Source organism: Dromiciops gliroides, chromosome 3 (genome assembly GCF_019393635.1).
Source record: "Dromiciops gliroides isolate mDroGli1 chromosome 3, mDroGli1.pri, whole genome shotgun sequence".
NCBI classification, from domain to species: Eukaryota; Metazoa; Chordata; class Mammalia; order Microbiotheria; family Microbiotheriidae; genus Dromiciops; species Dromiciops gliroides.
In genome coordinates, this window is record NC_057863.1 from 603,665,026 (window position 1) to 603,690,121 (window position 25,096).

Consider the following 25,096-nt stretch of genomic DNA (forward strand, 5'->3'; position numbering starts at 1 on the left):
AAAGATAAGCTCTCTACAATTCCTTTGATTGCTAGTGCTAAGATTTTATGACTTTTGAAAATCATTCACAACATACAAGTGCTCATGAGCCTACTCACTGTTCTGTAACTCCCTCCACTTAACACGCACCTCAATTTCAACAGTTGGCATGATGGCAGTTCTTACTAAATCTTCTACAGACAGCTTAGCTGCTTTAAAAGCCCAAAACACATTATTTGAGAATTAATCAGATTTATATCCTTCTCAAATAAGATCATCGTCTCAAACCCATTCAGGCTCTATTAGAAAGAAGTAAGGATACTTTGGTGAACAAATACGATAATTCCTGCCTAGGAGGTAGAGGCAAATCTCTTAATATTGTTTGAATAGAATCTTTTTTTTAAACCTATTTTTATCCTAACATAAAGATCATTATCTTTAACTACTTTGAAATATAGGTCAGATTTCTATAGAAGCCTTTTTACTTGCAAAGTTTTGGGTTTATTTCCTTCCCCATAGTGGTTCTTTTCTATTATCTGGATGAGAAGAGATTCCACCAACAACTCATTTCTATAGACCATTGCAATTTAGGAACTCTTTCTTCTCCCACCTCCAATAATGGGAAATAATGCAATATTAGTATTAACCGCATTGCACAGATGAAGAAAGAGCAAACACACTGTGACTTAATTTAAAAAGAAGCCAGCAGGGCAGCTAGGTGGTGCAGTGGATAAAGCACTGGCCCTGGAGTCAGGAGTACCTGAGTTCAAATCCGGCCTCAGACACTTAACAACTTACTAGCTGTGTGACCCTGGGCAAGTCACTTAACCCCAATTGCCTCACTAAAATAAAAAAACGAAGAAGAAGAAGTACCCAGGGTACTTTGTAGATCTAAGTGAAAGGCATGTACTAAGACCTGCCTTCACAGGACTTGTGAGGAATTTCTCAAATTTCAAGCACTACAGAAATGTTTCATTTTTCAATAATGAATTAGGGCTTAGGTAGCAAAATATTGTTATGGTGCATGAATGGCAGCTAAGAACAACAGGGCTGGACGATTTGGGTGCCAGAGGATTCTTTCTCTCATTCAATTATGTTTGCCACTCAGTGTTATAAAGACATAAAAACATACTGTAGAAAGAAAAGCAATTAGAAAATTTGTCTTTATAAATAGACAATGTCAGGGGCAGCTAGGTGGTGCAGTGGATAAAGCACCAGCCCTAGATTCAGGAGGACCTGAGTTCAAATCCGGCCTCAGACGCTTGACCCTTACTAGCTGTGTGATCCTGGGCAAGTCACTTAACCCCTGTTGCCCCACCCCCACCCCACCCCCCCGCCCCAAGAAAAAGAAAGAAAAAACATCAGGACTTCTTAAATTTGTTTCACTCATGACCCCTTTTCACCCAGGAAATTTTTTCGTGACCCCAGATATATGAAGTAGATATACAAATTCTAAATGTACTGCCAAATTTTTGCGACCCCCCCCCCATTCAGTTATATGAACCCATATGGGGTTAGGAGCTTTGATACAGACAACAGAATGAATTCTTTTGGGGTGATTATAATATAACAGTTTGTGAAATCTATCTACCTCATTACTTTGTAACTATGTCCTACACAGAAAGTTGATAATTAAGAGGAATGATGGGTTGCCTATGAATAGTTTGTTCAACTAATTCTCAAAAAGGCCCTGACTTAACACTCTTCAACATCCTGACTGTCCTCTCCAGCTTATCAATGAACATACAGGTACTCTGATGAGGGCAAAGTACAATGGGAGACTATCACCCTCTTATTTAGTAACAAGTTAAGCTGAACTGACATGGCTAAATAACTCCCCCACAGTTCAAGATAATTCCAAAGGACTCATGGTGGAAAATGCTCATCACATCCAGAAAAAGAACTACAGAATCTGAATGCAGATTGAACCATACTAATTTTTACTTTTTTCGGTTTTGTTCCTTTTTGAGGTTTTTCCTTTTTGTTCTGATTCTTTTTTCACAAAAAAAGACTAATATGGAAATATGTTTAATGTGATTGTACATATATAAATTATATCAAACTGCTTACCCTCTTGGAGAGGGTGAGGTAAGGGAGAGGGAGAAAAATTTGGAACTCAAAATCTTATAAAAACGAATGTGAAAATTATATGTAACTAGAAATTAAATACTATATAAAAATTTTAAAAATAACTCCTCCAGACTATTAAACTCAAATGGCATTTTACTAATCTCTTAGCACCTAACTATTTTAGCAAAGCTGCTATTAAGTATGCCTATCGCTTCCCATCTTGCCTGAAATAAGGATGACTTAATTACCCAGACCACGGTAGGAGAAACAAATTAGGAGAATTCACCAACTGGACAAGCAGTTCAATGTAACTAAAAGTTGACTAATGACTAGATAAAAGAAGAAAAAAGGCATTTTAGTACAGAAAATTTTAGTGTTCTAGAAGAATATGTAAATAAGTATCTTAATAATAACAAAAAAAGGTTCTGTTCCAGAAGCCTTTCCTCAATAAGAAAGCACAATGCTTTTAACACAGTACCTGGCACACAGTAGGCACTTAATAAAACGCTTATTGACTGAATAACATGAGTGGTCAAAAGAAATGAACAGGGGGGCAGCTAGATGGCACAGTGGATAGAGCACCAGCCCTGGAGTCAGGAGTACCTGAGTTCAAATCCGGCCTCAGACACTTAACACTTACTAGCTGGGTGACCCTGGGCAAGTCACTTAACCCCAATTGCCTCACTTAAAAAAAAAAAAAAGAAGAGTTCTCAAAAGAACTGCACACTATTAACAAACATATGAAAGCATGTTCGAATCACTGATAAAAGAAATGCAAATCAAAACACCTCACACAACCAGCAAACTGGCAAAAAATACAATATTAAGAAATGGTCAATGTTAGCATGGTTATTATGGCTAGACTGTTGGAACTGTGAATTAGTACAAGCATTCAGAAAAGCTATTAGGAATTATGCAAAGTGATTAAAATGTCCATACCCTTTAATTCCAAAGATTCCACCATGTATTCTTCCACTGCCACAGCCACCACCACCCCTAAAAGGTCATGGACAATAGGCTCTAAATATATCAAAATATTTATAGCCACACTTTTTGTGGTAGCAAAGAACTAGAAACTAAATAGGTGTCCATCAGTTGGGGAATGACTAAACAATGGAGATGTCATTGTATTTTTTTTTTAAGTGAGGCAATTGGGGTTAAGTGACTTGCCCAGGGTCACCCAGCTAGTAAATGTTAAGTGTCTGAGGCCGGATTTGAACTCAGGTACTCCTGAGTCCAGGGCCAGTGCTCTATCCACTTCACCACCTAGGTGCCCCAATGTCATTGTATTTTAAGTGAAGTAATCAAATCCAGGAAGACAATATATACAGTGACAACATCATAAGAGAAAAGAACTGTAAAACAATCAAAAATTAATGCAAGGGCAGCTAGGTGGCGAAGTGGATAAAGCACCAGCCCTGGGTTCAAGAGAACCCGAGTTCAAATCTGACCTTAGACACTTGACACTTACTATGACCCTGGGTAAGTCACTTAACCCTCATTGCCCTGTCCCCCGCCAAAAAAATTTTCCCTCAAAAAGAAAAAATTTAATGCAGCAATATTACCAAGAGGAGATATAAAAGACAGTTCTCCATACTCCTATGCAGTGTCTCTGAATATGGAACACTGTATAAACTGTCAGATGTTTTCCAATGTATTTGTCTATCTGTGACATGTAATTTGTATAATGTATAATCAGCTGTGATTTTTTTCCCTTCCTTTTTCTTTAAAAAATGTTCTGTTGGGGGCAGCTAGGTAGCACAGTGGATAAAGCACCGGTCCTGGATTCAGGAGGACCTGAGTTCAAATCCAGCCTCAGACACTTGACACTTACTAGCTGTGTGACCCTGGGCAAGTCACTTAACCCCCATTGCCCTGCAAAAAAAAAAAAAAAGTTCTGTTAATTAATAGTGATAGCTCTCTGTGAGGACAGAGTTAAATGGGATACAGGGAAAGCTTCAGGATATGAAACATATACAATTTTTTTAATATGGTGTCTATCATTTTTACCTCATACTAATCAGACAAAATGATCTGTCATATTATCCCAGAATCTCTCTCCACTGCAGCAAAATTATCTTTTTACTGATCTACAACAGCAGCCCTATTGATATTGTCATCTTTTAGAAGGCAATATGTTATGTTAAGAGCACTAGATGGATGGATGGATGTCCAATGTTGTAGCCTAGGTTCTGCTATTAATTACATGACTTTGGTTTATCAGTTCCATGACAGCAGGCTCCAATTTCCTTATCTATAAAATGACCTAACATTCTAGGCAGCCAGGTGGCAACAGTAGCTGGACCTGGAGTCAGGAAGGCTTGAGCCTGAGACATTTAACAGCACAGTGACCCTGGCCAAGTCACTTAACCGATCTACCATAGTTTCCTCAACAGCAAAATGGAGATGATAAAAAAAATAGCACCTGCTTGGGGCAGCTAGGTGATGCAGTGGATAAAGGACTGGCCCTGGATTCAGGAGGACCTGAATTCAAATCCAGCCTCAGACACTTGACACTTACTAGCTGTGTGACCCTGGGCAAGTCACTTAACCCCCTTTGCCTCACACCAAAAAAAAAGGGAAAAAATAGCACCTACTTCACAGGCACTTAATAAATGCTTATTCCCTTCCCTTTTCCAAGTCTAAGATCTTAGATCACTTCCCCTGCTTACTCAATGTCATGTGATTCAAATGTTAACAATCACAAATGTTCAGCTACTGAGGTTTAAAAAAAAAATCTGTGCCACCACCTGGAAAGGATCAACTAAATCTGACCAGGGAGTAAGCTAGAAGAACAATAAAGCTTAGGGTGATATATTGTACAAGATTGAGTGATAAAGGTGTCCACTCTAGCTTTCTAGAGCCCCCTAAGCAGGGTCATAAGCACTATTTACATAGTGTTTTACAGTTTACAAGGTGCTTTATATATATTATTTGATCCTCACAACCATCTTTTGATGAATAAGTATTATCATCCCCATTTAGAGATGAGGAAATTAAGAATGTCCATTATTCAATATTGTACTAGAAATGTTAGCCCTAGCAATAAAAGAAAAAGTGAAGGAATCAGAATAGGCAAGGAAGAAGCAAAACTATCACACTGTACAGATGATATCAATGGTATACTTAAAGAATCCACTAAAAAACTACAGCCTCAATTTCCTCAAGTGATTTGCCCAAGGATACAAGGTCATTCATTTCCAAAGGCAAGAAATTCAAATTCAGGTTTTATTTTGGACTCCAAAGTCAGCAAATGTTCTTTCCTCAATATCACAGTCATTTCAATATTTTATTTGGTGAACTGTGAATTTCTAAAAATCACAAACTAAAACAGTACACAAGGGTTAGTGCTTTACTGATTTTTGTAAAGTAGACAAATTAGTCTCCTTTGTCATGGCTAAGTGTTCATTTTCTCCACTTCCACTGCAAGGGCAGCAATGAAGGAAGGAGATACCTGGATTAAATACAGAAAATGAAAATAAAAGTCACTGTACACAATGTGATCATTCAAATTTAAGTAGTACTACTGAACTATAAGCACCAGGCTTTCCACACCTTTGGATTCTTCAAAGCATAGTGCTTTACACTTAATGAAGTTTGAGAACAATAACAATGGGTATAACTTTTGAAAACTGGGAGATAATAAAACAGGAAATTAAGTATTTTCTAAAACTGGAGAAAGGAATCATAAGTGAAACAAGCTTAAAGTGAAAAGGGCTGTCCCCTTCAACTTTCCTACTTCAAATGAACTGTCACTAAGATTTGAAAAAGGGCCAGGGTGCAGAAAAATAGTGTGTGATGGGAAAATGGAAAAAACATTAGGCTGGGGAGAAGGGAGAAATCAGAGGACCTGGATTCAAAAAGTCTTAACTCTACTACCTTAGGCATGTCATTTCACATAATACTTATGCTACTTAATCACAGGAGTGTAAAGGTAAATGCTTTGTAAGCCATAAACTACTCTATAAACATGAGTTGTTGCCTGAGGCTACAAATCTGATTGCTAATAGAACCTTCAATTGCTATACTTTCCACTGTATGTCACCTTAAAAGAAAAATCCATCACTAGGCACCTCAATTCAACAAACATTAAGTATCTACTTTGAGCAGATCTGTTCTAAGCATTGGGGATACAAACATGAAAATAAACAGCTTCTGTCCTGAAGGAGGTAGATAAGACACATATAGAAATAAATAACCATGGTAAAGTGCAATAAACGAAATTAAAATACAGATCTAAGAAAATATGAAAAGGGAAGAAAATAATTTTATGTTGGGGGTAGTGGGGAAGCCTATGGAAATCTTCTTGGAGATGCTGGTTCTAGAAGAAAGATTTCAACTGTTAGAAAAGGTAGGAACGGGGGCAGCTAGATGGCACAGTGGATAGAGCACCTGCCCTGGAGTCAGGAGGACCTGAGTTCAAATCCAGCCTCAGACACTTGACATTTACTAGCCGTGTGGCTCTGGGCAAGTCACTTAACCCCAATTTCCTCACCAAAAAGAAAGAAAGGAAAAAAAAGGTAGGAATGGGTTTCTGGCCTGAGAAAATACATAGAAGTGAGAGTATACAATACCAGATCAGGGAATAACCACCAGAGTTTGGGTTGTCATTAGAAGACATTATGGTACAGTAGTAACAGCTCTGAAACAAGTCAAAGGACCTGAGTTTGAATACAGGCTCTACCATCAGTGGCCTTGGACTAACCTCCTTGGACCTCTATTTCCTCATTTACAAAATAAAATGTACTAATTCAAATGTTCTTAAATCTTTTATGTTCTAGATCCCCTGGGCAGTCTCTGCTTAAGTCTATGGATCTCCTCTCAGAATAATATACAAGGAATATTTTTTAAAAACAGATTCATAGTGGTAGCTAGGTGGTGCAGTGGATAGAGCACCAGCCCTAGAGTCAGGAGGACTTGAGTTCAAATCTGACCTCAGACACTTAACACTTACTAGCTGTGTGACCCTGGGCAAGTCACTTAACCCCAATTGCCTCACCAATAATAATAATAATAATAATAATTCCTGGTCTCTAAGGCCCTTTCTATCTCTTACACTAGATTTTTTTTTTTGGGACCTATGATTTCATTGATTCCCTTCTTACACAGCCTGCTACCACTGTTTAGACCCTTATCACCCTTCACCTGGACATTGATAGGTCTCTCTGACTCAACAAGGCAGTTCTTTCTGCACTGCAACCTTTATAAAGGTGTCAAAGTGATTTCCCTACAGTATTTCCCTACTCAATCAAATCCAGGGATCCCAATTACCTCTAGGATCAAATACAAACTTGCTGGCAAGTGGCCCTTTGTAAACTGGCTCCAACCTACTTTTTCAACATTATCACTCATGGCTCACACTCTGCAGGAATAATATCCCATTCCCATGTACACATCTTTAAACAAGCTTTGGCCATACATCCCATGCCTAGAATGTTTTCCCTCCATTCCATCCTTTTAGAATCCCTAGTTTCCTTCAAGACTCAGTTCGTTTCTATATGAAGCCTTTTCTGATCCTTTTAGCTGCTAGTTCCTTCCCACCACTGCATGCCCCCCCCCAAAAAAAACTACCCTGTAGTTTGCATGTACATATTCATACTATCTTTCTGTGACCCTAGGCAAGCCACTTCCCCTCTCAGCCTCTTTGTCTCCTCTGTAAAATGAGAATAGAGGATTGTTCTGAGGATCAAATGAAGTAAAATAAAAAGCAAGAACTTTGTAAACCTTAAGGCACTATTACTCTAAAAACTGGCAAACAGCTAGCTCCAAAATATAGTTTTAACAATTTTTAGGACACCCTAACTCTAGATAATACAACCATATCCCTTAAAAGGTACTAACTCTGGGGCAGCTCCGTGGTGCAGTGGATAAAGCACTGGCCTGGGATACAGGAGGACCTGAGTTCAAATCCGATCTCAGACCCTTGACACTAGCTGTGTGACCCACTCTGGGCAAGTCACTTAACTCCCACTGCCCTGAAAAAAAAAAAAGAAAGTACTAACTAAAGTTCTGAGGTACATAGATTGTTGTTTGTTTTAATGTGGTCATTAAACAGAAAAGTAAGAATAGAGGAAGAGTACTACACAGTACATTAAGCATCTACAATGTGCTTAAGCATTGTCAATGTTCTTGACAGTGAATATTCAAGGAGTTGACAGTACTCTCTTAAGAGGAAAAGAAATTAAAAAGCATATTCTGTCAAAGGGTATATGTTTGGGAGTTGTGGGAGTCCATGTGATGTCAAGTGAGTTAAAACACAATGATATTGGGGCAGCTAGGTGGCACAGTGGATGGAGCACCAGCCCTGGATTCAGGAGGACCTGAGTTCAAATCTGGCCTCAGACACTTAACACTTACTAGCTGTGTGACCCTGGGCAAGTCACTTAACCCCAATTGCCTCACCCCCCCCCAAAAAAAAACACAATGATACTACTGCTTCCTATTTTACTTCATAGTGTAGATAACCAAATTATTATAGCTCAAGCTACTCAAGGTATTCTTGGCACTAAGGAAATCCACTGCACTGACATACGATACTCCAAAAGCATCCCTAAATTCCAGCTCATTTCTTCCCTGTGGAGAAGACCCAGAAGCAAACAAAGCAGAATTTGGCTCCTATCTACATGGAATGGGGTTAACCCAACCAATGGCAGAAAGGAAACACACCAAGCCAGTGGGGAAAACAGTATAGGAACCTGAAGGAAAAACTGGTGCCCACGGACATGCATGAAAAATCCACAATCCACACACAAGACCCAGGGCATGGAACCTAATATAAAACAGGTATTTCATCTTCTGTATTAAGATGAGAGATTTGAATGTAAACATTTATTCTAATGAAAAAATGATCTGATATAACATATTGCAATGTGACACAATGGAAAGATTAGGCAAGGACCTAAGTTAAAATCCTTTCTCTGCTACTGAGTTCCCAGGTAACTTTGGGCCAAAAGTTAATCTTTGGGCCTCAGGTTCCTCATCCACAAAAAGTCCAAGGTCTCTTCCAACTTTAAACTATAATCCTAAATTTGTTCTCTCTCTCTCTCTCAGTAAAGAAGTGATGAATTATGGGTGAGGAACAAAACAGTTCTCATCAGACGCTTCTTAAGTAGCTTGGTCTGGTTTACTTGTAACTTGACTGGTACAGAGGGTTTTGGAGGAAAACAGGATGAAACAGGCACCATTATATTAGGATGTAATGGTGACGTCAAAACAAAAAGCAACACAATAAGGAGGGAAGGGGGGTTAAAGCCTCATAGAAAATCTAATTCCTAACACTCCCACTGTGATAAACAATCTTATCACTTTGTCATTTTTACATTTAAACATGAGAACCTAAAGATGGGAAATTCCTCCAATTATTCACAATCACAAGGATTCTATTTCTAATAACTTTTAGATAAATTACAATACCTTCAGGCCTCAATTTTATCATGTATAAAAGGAGGGGGACTAGATTTCTTCATAACCTCCGTTCACAAATGATTTAAGACCTACAAAAAAATGAAGAAACTGACAGCACTCTGTCCAAAGGCCAAACCAAGAGGCAAGCCCACATCTTATTCCAAATGTAATACTCAATACCACACTGCCAGATCATTTCACAGAATACAAGTTAAAAGAGGCCTTAATCAAGGTCCTTGGCTTCTCTTCCCCCTTCTTACTACTACCTTTTGTCTTTTCACTGATCCATGAGAGAGGCAAAGCTAGAGAGCAGTTCTAATTCAAAAGTAGTGGATTTAGAAGCTTGTTGAAAAGAATAGCTTAAATAAGCCTTTTAGACAAATAACTGGACTTTAATCTTTAATGGTCTACTTTTATTCAACAAACCAAGCACACGCAAAAATTATACTGCTGGTGAAACTTCAAATTGCAAATCTTTGTATACAACCTCATTACACAGTGTTAAGAACTATATAATTTCCACACACCTGCCCTGTATTGTGACAGGTGACATTTACCAGGATACTTTATTTACAAATTGGGGGGAGTGGGGGGGGGAGAGAGAATAAGGGTTAAGTGACTTGCCCAGGGTTACACAGCTAGTAAGTGTAAAGTGTCTGAGGCTGTATTTGAACTCAGATCCTCCTGAATCCAGGGCCCGTGCATTATCCACTGCATCACCTAGCTTCCCCCTATTTGTAAATGTTGCTGATAAAAACAAGATATAAACTTTCAATCCAAAAAGGGATGGGGTAGCTTTTGAATCTTTCAAAGAATTCCACTGTTTTTGATAAATCAACAACTGTAAAATACAGCCCATTCTTGGGAACAAGCATCTAGCATCTCTCTTCTTTCCCCTTCCTAGATGGAAGAGAAGACCCATAAGGTGATGAGCTATTTCCTTCTATCTTGCTGTAGCTATCCTACCAATCTTTCGATGCCCTGCACAAAGTCTCAACTCCTCCATCATGATTTCCCTGATAACTCCAACCTAAACTTTACCTAAATTTTTACATTTAGTCTTCCATTGTACTATTAACACCTTGTCGTGTGTATATCATGCATACACACAGTCTCCTTAAATTGTTTCTATGTGAGCTTGTCTCTCCAACCAGATTCAGTTCTGTTTACAGCAAGTTATATCATATTTTCTTTCTGTCCTGCATACTGCTAGGCATGTAATAGGTAACTCAACCATATGTTAATTAACTATGGAGGGAAGATCGCTGTCATCCTATTGCTGGCTAGTTGTTAAAAGCAAGGAAGCACAGTTTTATCCCTCAAACTCCTCCTTACTTCCCAGTAGGCTATAAACAGGGGAGATAAAAAGGTAGCCACTGAAATACTTTTTCCCCCACCTAGTTCTTAGCTTATGCACAGATTTCCACCTGTAAAAGGAAGTCTGGACAAATCAGAAAACAAGTGTTACCAGACCAGACCAAGACAGTAAAGCATCACCTGTTTGTCTTAAGTGAGCAAAATTTTCCTCCATTAGAAAACTCAGGTGTGCAGGCATGAAGTAATCCTAACACCATCCTTTAAATCAGAGAAGTGAATGAGAATACTACACCCCCCCATCTCCCTACGTAGACCCACATAATCCAAAATCCAGATGTACGACTATAGATCTTTCTGCTTAGAGACCTCACACTCTTCAGTTCCAAACCATAGACACACCATTCCCTTCTTTCCAAAGTTCATGTTAAGCCAGAAATCCAAATAGACTAATCTATCTTTGAGGCCAAAGTTAGAGAATAAAATAGGACAGGAAGGGATAGCTGAGTAGAATAGGTCTGCACTGAAAATTCCCTAGCCCGAAACTTTTTTTAGTTAAGAAAAAAAATTTAAAACATTCAACACGTAAGCTCTTTTAGATTGGTTTTGGCTTTAACAAAAAGAGTAAGCATTTCTGATAGTCAATAAAATCTTTCTTTGAACTCTTCAGACTTCTAATTGACTAAATACCTACCAGTATACAAAGCAGGCATGAAATCAGAGCTGACTGCAGGTTGCACAATCAATTTCACACTTGTGGTGACCTGCTCCCAAGGCCCTGAGACTGACTGGGGGAGGAGAGCTAACTACAGAGACCAGAGACTATGGAACCTGTAATTGTTATCCTAAATTACCTTTACTAAAGCCTTCTAACTGCTGAGACATACCAGCTGTGCTATAAGAGAGCAACCCAATCTACTCTATTCATCTTGTGATGAAGGTGGTAAGAATGTACTACCCTGCAGTACTTTCCATTAAAGAAACCACAACTTTGTACATTTAAAAGGTCAAAACCACCCCCTGGCCAAAACAGAAGGTCCACTCAAGCAGTGTCAATGAAGTGACTTAAAAAATGAGGCAGGGGGTGATAAAAGACTAAATTAAGTTTTTAAACAATGAAATGGACAGACACTGTGGGGAAAGCATTGAGGTGTGTAGGCAGCAATTTACACCCTAAAGTCTAAACGGTATATACTGGATGAAAGTGTTATTTTCTTCCCAGGAGATGTCACCACCTGCCCAGAAAAGAGGCAAACAGTATCCTCAAATGGCAATGAAGATGGTAAGCAACAAAACAAGAATTATTATCCCCTCTCCTGCCACAAATATTTATGCCAGACTTTTGGATTAAACTTACTACAGGGTAGAAAATAAACTAAACCCTTAAGTTTACGTGGATCAATAGCTTCATTTATTTTTAAAGCAAAATGTAGTTTTTTAAATGCCAAAAGCCAAACAGAGAGAAAAGAATTAATTAGCATAGCTGCACTATGTACAACTTGAATTTAAATACTTTACAAAGAGGAAGAGGGGCAGCTAGGTGGCACAGTGGATAGAACACCGGTCCTGGATTCAGGAGGACCTGAGTTCAAATCCAGACTCAGACACTTGACACTTACTAGCTGTGTGACCCTGGGCAAGTCACTTAACCCCAATTGCCTCACCAAAAAAAAAAAAAAGATGAAAACAAGAACTTCATTACTGTTATACATTACACTTTAAGAAAATGACATTATTTCATAAATCTAGGTTTTAAATTATGAAGTTTTTTACCTTACATAAGTGATTTAAAGGATTCCTTTAAATAACTAATGCATTTTAAGTGATTCATTTTATAGAAATGTAATAAATAAAAATTTTAGTTACTTGTCTATTGTATAAAATGCAATCCACTTATATACTGCATCACAAATCATGTAGGCTCCCATTATACAGATGAGAAAACAGATCCAAAGACTCATCCATCCATAGTTAGAGTAAAATGTCAGAGCTGGGAAAAGGACCAAGATCTCATGACTACTAACATGCAGTGTTGTCTCAACTAGTCTGCCAATCCACCAGCCTTTCTCGCCAGGTTTCATGACTCCTTTCCTTCTATCCTTCACCCCAACCCCCAAGTACTGAAACCTAAAGATCTAAAGTAAAGGGTAAGGGTGAGGATTATAAATAAGGCAGAAGCCAATGATTTCTTATGTGTCATACACATTTTAGGTAGGAAATTGCAGTACAGAAGAAATCATGATTACCTGTCTTTAAAGTAATTAGGGGGGCATAGGTGGTGCAATGGATAGAGCACCGGCCCTGGATTCAGGAGTACCTGAGTTCAAATCCAGCTTCAGACACTTGTCACTTAACTAGCTGTGTGACCCTGGGTAAGTCACTTAACCCCAATTGCCTCACCAAAAAAAAAAAAGATAAATATATTTAAAAAAATAAAGTAATTAGGACTTAATTCTATCTTTCCCAGTAACATAAGATGTTAGTTCAAACAAACCAACCCAGTTTCTCCTATAAAATGAAAATAATTGCTATCCCCCCATCTCACAAGCACACCATAAGTAATATATATATAAACTAAATAAATAAATGCAATGAAAATATGCTTTATAACCATACAAGAGTCTCTCACCTTCCATATCCCACATGTGATACTTAACTCTCCACCACTTATTTTTTCCACCTGTTCTATATATATTGCCTGCTTTTCATTCCAGTCAAGCATCATTCTACCAACTTTGTATTTTTCCACCCCCATCTTCAAAATCAATCAGTTTGCCTAAAAGTGCCTACTTAACTTACCTATTTCCAAATTCTTTCTCCCCTATTCCCAATGGAACCCATCCCAGGAAGATGACTAGAACTGGACCTACTCATCACTTCCTCCTGAACGTTCAGGGCTTTTTTGGACGAAGTCATTTAAAGGAGACAATTCCCCCTTTTTTCATGCTGATTTTTACCAAACTATAGATCTACAACACGTTTTGTATTCATAAGTTGTCTTTCCACATAGGAAACTTGAGAATTCTACTTGAAGACAAATATTTCTCACCACTGCTAGCTATGAAGGCTGGCCTCCTCTGCTAACAAAATGTGATGTTAACAGCTTTTAGGTTCTTTCTAAAGCTGAAGCATAGCATAAGCGCTTCAATGGAAACCACAAAGATACAGTACCCAAGCACAGACCCCGGAGAATCTTATCGATCTAGATCTAAAGAGACCTTATCAGAGGTCACCTAGGTGAGGGCTTCTTAAGCATTTTCCACTCACAACCCCTTTTCATCTGAGAAATTTTTAGGTGACCCTGGGTACTCTTTACTGTTGCCAAACTTTTCAAGACTACCACATTTAGTTAGGCAACCTCATATTGAGTTGAGACCCACAGTTTAAGAAGCTTTGACCTGGGGCAGCTAGATGGTGCAGTGGATAGAGCACCGGCCCTGGAGTCAGGAGTACCTGAGTTCAAATCCGGCCTCAGAACATTGATACTCACTAGCTGTGTGACTCTGGGCAAGTCACTTAACCCCAACTGCCTCACTTAAAAAAAAGCTTTGACCTAAGTCTAGTCTTCTCATTTTTTTTTTTTAGGCAATTGGGGTTAAGTGACTTGCCCAGGGTCACACAGCTAGTGAGTATCAATGTTCTGAGGCCGGATTTGAACTCAGGTACTCCTGACTCCAGGGCCGGTGCTCTATCCACTGGGCCACCTAGCTGCCCCTAGTCTTCTCATTTTAAAGATTAGTAATGTATGGTTCAAAAGTGACTTTCGGGCAGCTAGATGGAGCAGTGGTTAAAGCACCGGCCCTGGAGTCAGGAGTACCTGAGTTCAAATCCGGCCTCAGACACTTGACACTTACTAGCTGTGTGACCCTGGGCAAGTCACTTAACCCCCATTGCCTGCAAAAAAAACAAAAAAAGTGACTTGCCCAAGGTCGCAGGCAGTAAAATACCAGAACCAGTAATTAAAATCAGAAACTCGTCTCCAAATCCAGTGTTCTTTCCACTATATTACAGTGTATCTAAAACTCTAAATAATAAGTGCTTTTCAAAACTGTCAGGAACTCAAGTCTAGGATTCGCTGACCCTTTCAGAGATTGGAAAAGGACTGTTTAAAAATTTTTAGCAATTCTGCCTTGTTTTCATTTAATGAGTGAAAAATCCAAACTAAAGAACTGATTTCTGAAGCAGAAATCTAGTAGTCCTCCCACCCCCACACACTCTATTAAGAGTCAAATAGCGGGGGCGGCTAGGTGGCGCGGTGGATAAAGCACCGGCCCTGGATTCAGGAGTTCCTGAGTTCAAATCCGGCCTCAGACACTTGACACTTACTAGCTGTGTGACCGTGGGCAAGTCACTTAAACCCCACTGCCCCGCAAAAAAAAAAAGAGTCAAATAGCTATTACAGAAAGTGAAGGCAGCTTCTAAACCAAACAACAGTTACTGGAGGATGATGGTAGATGCTATAACAAGAGATTTACATAGTCTTGTCCTTTCTGTTTCCCTTTATTTTTATGTGAAATTATAAGGGATGAAAGGGGAAGACAAAAGTAGACGATTTTAAAAAGCAGGCCAGGGGAAAGAACAACCACATTCCAACTATGTGGGCATTTTACCGGACCACAGACAAAGCTAAAGATTGGCTCTGAAGCAGGCCTGTTCTTAACTCTTTAACTGGTGCCTTGCTCTTCAGTCTAATAAATGTACAACTCATCAAAAAGCAGGGAAACTTATGGCCTTTTCTGTTCCTTTGGTACCCAAAAATAAAAAAATGAAATCATCCTATTACAAAAAAAGGATTGTGAAAAGATGGGTAAAAAAAAAAATCAATATATTGACAGCAATCCGGAAGTTTACTGCACTGAAAATTACCAGAGTCAGAAATTAGAAGGTTCCACTACTCCAAATTACTCCTTGCAGTATTGATGGTAAGGCTACAGATTCACATAACATACCAAGCAAGTCAGTGATAAATAGTGCACCCAAAGAAAGTTGTGTGCAGACCTACACACACACACCCTTAATGCTTGTGTGTACTGCCAACAAGCATGTTCAGCCTTGGAATTTTAAAAAGGCTTTGACATCATAGTTGGGATAAAATTTCTTAAGGCTTTTTCCTGTTTACTAAGGTAGTTTCATTAAAAGCTTCATGCCAAACAGACAATATAAAACAATACTAAAACAGTCCAATCCCTCATTTCAACTATTTTAAATCAACTCTGTTTTAAAGACTCAACAAAAAGTACAAAAGGGCAGTTTAAGATAAGTTACACAAAGGTGTAAAGGAAAATAATGGTGGGCAGCACACAGGTAAGTAATATCCAGAACAATCTTAAGGACTTTCCTGAAAGCTGGCTTTTTCTTACAGTAAGAAAGTAATACCAGCAAACTATATAAAGCTTTTTTGGAGGTTAGTTAACAAAGAGAATAATTAGGATGTCCATTAGAGGCTTTTAAATTTTTTTTAATAAAGGACAATAGCTTACTTAAAAAAGCCCCTGGTTACTACCACAGAGTAAAAGTGCACTAGGCTCCTGAAATCCAAGCACTAATTCATTCACCACTGCCCAAAGTAAAAGAACCTGGTTAAAAAAACACAGCTAATACAAGTTGACAGGTGTGAACAAGACCCAAATTTAACCAAGTGATTTTAATTCAAACAACTTAACTTTGTTCTCAAAACAGATATATACACATACACCTACCTACTTACCTCTCCCCTTTACATCCAACCCTATAGTCTTCCCCTTTATTCCTGAGCTCAAGGAACAGAGTAAAACAAATTTATTTTCAAAAGCAAGGAAAGGATGTACACAGTATATAAAACATAAATGCAAAGATGCAGGCTTGGCTGCAGAACTGAAAGACAGGACTCGCAAAGTTGTCAATGGTTCCATGTCAACTTTCAAAGTTCTACAATGGCATGCCCCCAAGGAATCCTGTGCTATTTAACATTTCCATCAATTGATTTGGATAGACAAACAGCAAGTTTCTCAAATCTATAGATAACACAAAGCTGAGAAAGAAAGTTAACATACTGTTTGACAGAGTTTGAGACTGCAACCTTGGGCCAAATCTAACATGGTTAAATGTAGCCTTGGAAGCATATTTTATAAAATAATCTTCACCAGTACAAGAAAGAGGTATGACTGGACAATGGTTAATGAAAAAAAGTTCTAGGGACTTTGGAGAACTTCAAGTTCAGCAGGAACATGTAATATGACAACCAAGAAACCTAAGGTTAATCTTAGGCTGCACTCTCCAAGACTAGAGGGTGGTAGGTCTGCTGACACTGCTTTGGTCAAACATTTTCAGTTATGAGTGATACACTTTAAAAATTATAAGCTATGAGGCAGCTAGGTGGCACAGTGGATAAAGCACCAGCCCTGGATTCAGGAGGACCTGAGTTCAAATCCAGCCTCAGACACTTGACACTTACTAGCTGTGTGACCCTGGGCAAGTCACTTAACCCTCACTGCCTCACACCCCCCCCCCAATTTTATAAACTTAAACTCTGAACTTCAGTTTCCTCATCTGTAAAATGGGCAGATAATCACACCTTCACAAAATTGTGAACAAACAGTAACACAGGTAAACCACTTTAACAACACTTAATGCAACATATAAATGTGCTATTATCTTAAGCTGAAGAGCAATTGAGAAGGACTCTGAGAAACTCATTCCACATAATGATCAGTTGAAGGAACTAAGGATGCTTACTTAACCCGAAAAGTGGAAGACTTAGGGGGAAATGAGAGCCATGCTTAAGTAAAAAAAGGATTGTTCATTTTGGCCCCAATAGACAAAACAAGGAACAATGCAGGAAAGTTAAGAAGTATACATATAGGAATGCTCATGTGCTTGATCCAACTCTCTCTCTCTCTCTCTCTCTCTCTCTCTCTCTCTCTCTCTCTCACACACACACACACACACACACACACACACACACTCTCTCGTCACATTCTCTCACTCCCCCACATACACTCTTTTTAAAAAAATTTTTTTTTTAGTGAGGCAATTGGGGTTAAGTGACTTGCCCAGGGTCACACAGCTAGTGTCAAGTGTCTGAGGCCGGATTTGAACTCAGGTATTCCTGACTCCAGGGCCGGTGGTGCTTTATCCACTGCGCCACCTAGCCGCCCCCCCCACATACACTCTCACTCACTCACACTCACACTCTCTCTCTCTCATAAGAAAACACTTTCTAACAACCAGAGCTATCTAAAATAGAATGTACCTGAGGAAGTAGTGGGTTCTCTCTCCCAAAGACCTCCAAACAAAGGTTAAATGACCACTTGTCAAGTTGTAAAAAAGATTCTAGTTGTAGCAATGAATTGTCACAACTATACTCTGAAATCCCTAGACTCTATTCACAAAGAGCTCTAACAACCCACTACACTACTGTTATTCTGGAAAGGTTATGGTCTCAAATTGTTTCCCCTAAGTCTTCTGAAACAAGAAACTTAGAAGGCATCAAATGCCTTGCTTTGTGGAACACTCAAGAAATGCTTAGGCATTAGGTAATTCAGTGAATTACCTAAACCGAAAATATCCCTGCAGGTCTATAATGTAAAATTTTAAATTCAATGAGGAAGTAGACAATAAATACAAGACATAAAAATTAGTATTTTTTTCTTTCAGTTGCTCAACTTTCTGGCTCAAATACTCATGGTGACATCAACTTGTATCTATCTTGCATGGTGCTATTCATCTACAAAGACTCAAGTAAGACAGCAATCACCCTGCTTTTTTTTACTTCAGCAATTATGTTTAAGAGTTCCTTCTAGCACTTCAGAGACTGGTATTCAGTCAAGAGCCCTCTCAGAATGCTGCACCCAAAACAGGAATGGGCGAGAGGGAGAGAAGAAACAAGCTTTTCCCAGAGGCACAACTGAGAATTTCTAGGTCCTTGACTCAGTAAGATCATGAAAGATCACTTAAATGGGACAACTCTGTAAAGACTTTACTCAATTAGTTTAGGGATGATTTTCATTTGGTCTGGACAAGCAGTTAGTCTTCTTTAAGCCATTCTAATGCTAAATGTAAAAGTCTTTTAAATTTTTTGTCTTAATCATCTCACATATGGCTGTTTCCTTCTTATGTGTAAAAATGGCCAGTTCCCTGCTACCTATTACCATCTAACCTAACTCACCTCTTCCTCTTTCCTTATTACCTTTCTCACATTCACATTCAATTTCCTTCATTCAGTCATTTACTGAACATCTAGAGTGGGTATTGCACAACTGTCACTATAAATATATTATCTTGTATTTCAGTTGCTTCCTTCATAAATCCAATAAAACTCTTATTGTAAAGGTTCCTAAAATGTTTTGGGCTAACGGAACCTCTTTTTCCACTTCTGAAACTGGCAAAAGTTTAGGAGGATAATAACTCCTTTAAATAATCATTAAAACACAATGAAGAGGGAGTCATGGCAGAGCAAGTAGTAAAACGACCCTTTACAATGCTATCAAGGTTAAAGTAGGGGGCCTCATAGGACACCCCTGTAGAGCTTTGTGTGGACCTACTTCCAACAATCCCAGAGTGGTTCATGCAAATTAACCTCTTCTCAACATATTACAGGCAATTCACCATTAAAGCCTCAAAATATTTTTTTCCAGCTTCAATTTCCAAGACACTATGGTTCTCTCTCCCTCAATGCTCAGTACTTTTCTTTTTGAAGTTCGTTCTTCACAACTCCAACTATGTTTCAGCCCTCTTCTCATTTTATTCCTAATGCTTCCATTAACCTCCTTTCCTTTGGTCTGACTCCCTCACCACCTGGGAAGGAGGAGCAGAAGAGATGAGATGAAAGTTCTCAATCTTTTGCCCAAAATCTCTCCCAATGCTCAGATCCTCACACTCCTTCACAAAGACTACATAAAAACCTCAAAGGCATGAGGGCTCAGAACTGCTAAGATATGTTTTATTTCCAGAAGAGTTATGAATTACTTCACTCAATTTTCCCTTGATTCCTCCTCCCCTAAACACATTAGCAGAGCAGTAAGCACATTACCTTTTTAACATTTTCCTCCTCCTCTTGGCGTTTCTCATAGTGTGAGAAGTCATCAAAAATGGAGGTGGTGTGCTTGTAGCTGGCAATGATTTTCAACACCTGCTTTGCCTTTTCCAGGGGCACTTCCTGAGTGTCTCTGGAGTTGGTCACTGGTTTATTCTCGTTGTTCTCTAGGCGAATGTGCCGCAGCTGGCTATTGGGAACGTCCTTCACAAAAATCCACCTGACATCAAACCGTCCCTTCCATTTGTCCTGGGACCACACACCTGCACATGTGTTGTAGTCCACAGCAGATTTCATTTCTGCTACGCCACAGAAGTGTCCACTGCCGTTGACACTGAAAAGTAAGTAAACGGGGCCTTTCCCGTTCATGGAGCGATAAGCAGCGTCCAGTCTCTTATTGCCGTGTTCTGTGCTGCACCAGATATTATATTTAATGGAACGGTGGATATCGTCCTCAGAGTAACTCTTGATGATGAAAACCCGGCCATGTTTCAGATTCCAGTCAAAATCCTTGGGATTATAATTGTTGATGGACCTCAGCTTCTCCAACACTGGGTGGGGTTCTGAAGGAGCAGACCCGGAATTGTTCTGAGACTGCCCCACTCCATTACCATCCACCCCATTATGCCCAAACCCATTGCCACGGTTCCGGGGTGCTACCCAACGGGTGGGCTGGGCTGCTTGTTGTTGCACAGAAAGCTGGGTAGGCTGGGGCGGTGGTGGTGGAGGCAAAGGCTGTGGTTGTTGGCCTGCCGCAGCCTGCACCACTGGTGGGCTATTGTTTATCTGCTGACCTACGGGCTGAGGTGATCCCTGGGTTGGCTGCTGACCAATATTCTGAACCAATGCCTGGGAGGGGGCTTTTGCTACTGGACCCTTATTATCCCAAGTTCCAATATCCATGTTATGTTTTATTGGGGGTGGTGGAAGACTTGACCCTGCCATGCCATTCTTGGTCTTCAGCTTGGGCTGTTGCTTTGCAGGCTTACTAGCAATATCAGCCCAAGATGTTGGTTTGGGAGGAGCAATAGTGGCTGGTGGCAAACTATTGGATGCCACTATGTTACTAGTAATGGATCCACTGCCAACTGCAGAGCCAACAACTTTTGGAACACTGCTTGTAACATCTGTGCTGCCCAGCTTCAGCGCTGCCATCCCTTGGTCTATAGTATTCATACCAGGAGCCTTATTCAGGGTCTCATTGGCAAAAGCTGACTGTCCATCAATCATGGCTCCACCTAAGGAGCTAGGTGCATAAGCATAATTGCTACTATATCCAGAGCTCTGAGTAGACTGTCCCTGAGAACTGTTATTCCCCCAAGCTGAGAAGTCAATCCCACTGGGAAAGAAATTAAAACCATGCTGACCAAGAAATGGAGTGCTGCCTAGAGCCCCTGGCTGTCCAAACATAGCATCTGGTAGAAAGTGGGGCTCTCCATTGCTGAGCTGTCCATAAGATGTTAAGTAGGGCATTGGTGGGTCACCCCCAGTAGACCAGGCAGCTTCACCCAATGAATAGGAGAAGCCTATTGAAGGACTGTAGTAGCTTGGTAGATAAGAGTCTGACATGGCTGTATATGCATTATTCTGTAGGGGGGGAGAAGAAAGCAAGAAAATCAGAACAAAGAAATACAAACTGAAATAAACACTTTGTTTATACACATAAGAACACAAAGCCCTCCTCCTTCCCTACCCATAACTATTACCCAAAAAGCAGCATTCTATGCTATCAAAAATTATCTATCATGAAAAGTCTACTTTCCAGTTTAGTATTTTTAAAAAATCAACTTCAGGTTTTCTAAATCTACCAAAAGTAGGCTTAATGCTTTCCCAAGTCATGCTCTCCAGAAACCTTGGCAGGTGATAACTACTTTCAATTAAACCCAGATGTGGCAAAGGTATTGGTGGCTCTTTGGACTGTAATAATATGCATCTTAGCAGAGTAGATGAGTTCAGAAGAGAGGGATTTTTTCCCTCCCCTTAAAAAGCATTGTTTTAAAGTCATGAATGGCTAATAGTTATTTTTTTAAACTGTCAGACTGGAACTTCAGATTCTAGCTCAAATAACCATGCTTCCATCCTTTAAAAAACCAAAACTCTCTAAGAAACTAAACAGCAAATAAAGTATACAACCTACAATGGAGAATATTACTCTTAATTCCACTTGGAATTATCCGAAGTTCTGCCCGCCTTAATTAAAACTAGGAGGGGAAATTCATAATGGCTTCTGAACAGCACATTTTGAAACCACAAAAAAATACTGTTGAATTTTCTACTTTACCTCTAAGAGCCAATAAACGGATAACTTTGCAATTAAAACAGGGAGAAGGCATCTGAGAATTCCCATACAGCAGTAACATCATTATGAACTTTAATGTCAAGTTATTAATATTGTTAGACTAGGTTACAGAATGAAAATCATTTTAATCTCTATGAATATTTCCTCTCTGTATTTTTAAAGCACAGAATAATCTCTTAGGTGAAGAGCCAATCACAAAAAAGGGTACTTCCTGTAAATGTAGTCAGATCTAAACTTAAAAAAAAAGAAAAGATTTCATAACTCAAACAATTTGATTAATAAAAAACCATTAGTAGACAGACTAGTTAATATATAGTCCTGTCCTTAAAAGATTTAGATGACTAAGGCTACCTGAAGTCTTAATCTTATGTTACCAAGGCCATCAGTACTTGTAGCAACCAGACTTCTCAGCTGGTCAAGAAAGTAAATCTTTCCATCTGATTCAGTCTGATAAAATAAAATGGGGTTTTCTTGTGTTTTGCCTGCTATAAAGTATCTTATTTGAAAGGGGGAAAGGGATTAGTATCTTTATTCATACTCATGCAAAAATAAAAAATTATAGATGTCTGTAATAAATTAGGAGAAAAATTCTGCATATTTTACTTGAAAAGTATTAGAAATTAATGGCAGGCAAAGTATTGAAAAGTGCCAACTGTAGTTTCATGGAATAGGTTACTACACAGAACTCTAGGACCCCTCTTCAAAACTTACAGGAGGACGTGGGCAAGAGTTCAACAAAATGGGATGCAATTTGCAATAGCAAAATACCCACAGTTAAGACACCACAGATCCCAATTATCTAAGTCTAGTAGAGAACAGATTTTCATCCTGTCCTTCATTTCTACTTCTTAGTTTTTGGAATATAAGAAATTTTTTCTTGGTATAAAAAGCCCCATACTTAACTTTTTAATTCTAGGGAAACAAGGAAAAATCAAGTCCCCTTTAAACATTACATGGCTTGCCAAGTTAAGAATAGCTGTCTGTACCTCAACTGGCAGGCTCTCACATGCTCCTGAACTTAAAAACATCTGAGTTACACAATGTTTTATAGGAACTACGTGGAATTAAGAGCTTCTAAATGCTCCCACTATTCTCATTATAATAAACACGTAAGCAAATTACTTATTTAGCAAGAGGCAGCTATTAGTTCATTCCTCTATTTCCTTCCCTACTTTTCCTGATTAACTGGTTGCTTTCTAATCAAGAAACTTTTTCTAGTCAGTCTCTGTTAACTTTTAAAAAACCAAACCTTAGTGTGTGATGATTTAAAGGAATGAAAAAAAAGTTTTATGTAGAAATTGGAGGCAACTTAGCTCATAGGAAGTTATTTTAAAAAGAATTCCATGTTTTTTTAATCAGAGACAATGATTTATACATTATTTTCAAAGTTCATTCAAAACATGTTTAGAAATCCCTGAATTTTTAAGCAAAGTGCTAGGGGAAGTAACATTTTCAATTATGACCAGACAAAAGGAGAAAACAAAGCTATTTAGTATTGTATATGTATGTGACAATACAGGAGAATTCATGCAAGCCAACCAAGTTTCTACAGGGCACTAACCATACTAATCATCTCCATAACTAAGTGCTCTAAGTGACCAAAAAGAGTTACTATTATTCTGATAGTACAATTCTCACCTGATTATTATAACTTCTGATTTTCCTAGAGAAAACCTCCAGTTGAACATACAGCTCACTGGAAAAAAATTTCTATAAACTGGCCATATTCATGGGAACTAGTTCTCATGGCCCTCAAAAATCAAGTCCTCAAGCAGATATACATTATGATAATACAGACAGTACATTATGAGATATTGTCTCAAAGTGATTCAATATCATAGTGCTATGGGGCAGCTAGTTGGCACAATGGATAGAGCACCAGCCCTGGAGTCAGGAGTACCTGAGTTCAAATCCTGCCTCAGACATTTAACACTTACTAGCTGTGTGACCCTGGGCAAGTCACTTAACCCCAATTGCCTCACTTTAAAAAAATAAAATCATAATGCTATATGTTTAATGACAATATGGGTTTACGGATTTTAAGGTTCCCTACTAAAGCTCCTTTTTTACACCTAAACGCCAGACAAATAATTCCAGGAAGAGGAGGAGAGGTGTTCCCCCATCCTCCAAAGTGGGTTTCCCAGGAAAAGAAAGTGGAAGGCCATCAAATGCATTATTACAACCCTCAAGCCGAAGGAGGTGAACAGTTAATGACTACTCACGGGCCTTGCCTGTGGACTCAAGTAGGGTTCGAAATCATCATCATTTAATCCATCCTTCTGATGCACAGATCCATTTTGTACTGAGGAAAAAAGTCACAATTGAAAGTGTGTCTCGGCGCTGCGGTCTATTTTTTAACAAATGAACTCAAGATAAAGACACCCCCCCACCCTTTCCCCCAACCCAGCAAGCCCACATAAAGGCAAGTACTCCACAGCGATTCCTTTAACGAAAGTGAATCCCGCCCCAGTCTGAAAGGTCACTCTCCTGGCTCCTCCAGACCCCCATTTCCCCCCCATCCCCAGCCTGCCCTTCCAGAGGCTGATCCACCGGGAGGAAAAACAAAAGGCCCTCTAAGACCTACAGGAAACTAAAGACCTGGGACATTTCGGAGCCCAGCCCGCCCCCACCCCGGGGGCGGCCATGAATTGCTCCTTGTTCCCAAAGAAGCCAAACACCCTCGGCCGGAGGCGCCCCGGCCCGCCCGGGGTTGCGGAGCCCGAGGAGAGCCCCCCCTCCGCGGGGCGCTTCCCGGGGACCCCACCTCCGCTGCCCGCCCCGGGATGCCCTGGCCCCCCGGGCGGCTCACCTTTGTTGCCTTGACCTTTCGGTCTCTGCAGAAACGAGCCCAGACCGGGAGGGAGCGAGGGCGGGAGGAAGAGTCGTCGCCAGGCACCAGGTTGTCCGGAGGAGCCGCCGACAGGGAGCGGAGAGGGAGGAAAAAAAAGACACGAGATATGAGAGCGGGCCCGCCGAGGGGGAAGAAAGGAGCGGGCCGGGCCGGGCCGGGCCGGGCC

The 25,096-nt window shown here is 39.7% G+C and overlaps 1 protein-coding gene across 2 annotated transcripts in view; it reads right to left on the reverse strand.

The window, feature by feature from the left end:
• The window catches only part of YTHDF2 (YTH N6-methyladenosine RNA binding protein 2), a 39,552-nt gene that overhangs the window by 13,867 nt on the left and 589 nt on the right, over positions 1-25,096 (reverse strand). For both annotated transcript variants that reach the window (XM_043994997.1, XM_043994996.1), the window contains exons 2-4: positions 24,889-24,913; positions 24,302-24,381; positions 19,778-21,367 (exon numbers count right to left, since the gene is read on the reverse strand). In XM_043994997.1, the coding sequence (XP_043850932.1) occupies positions 19,778-21,367; positions 24,302-24,381; positions 24,889-24,913 (1,695 nt within the window). The remainder of the gene's footprint in view (positions 1-19,777; positions 21,368-24,301; positions 24,382-24,888; positions 24,914-25,096) is intronic.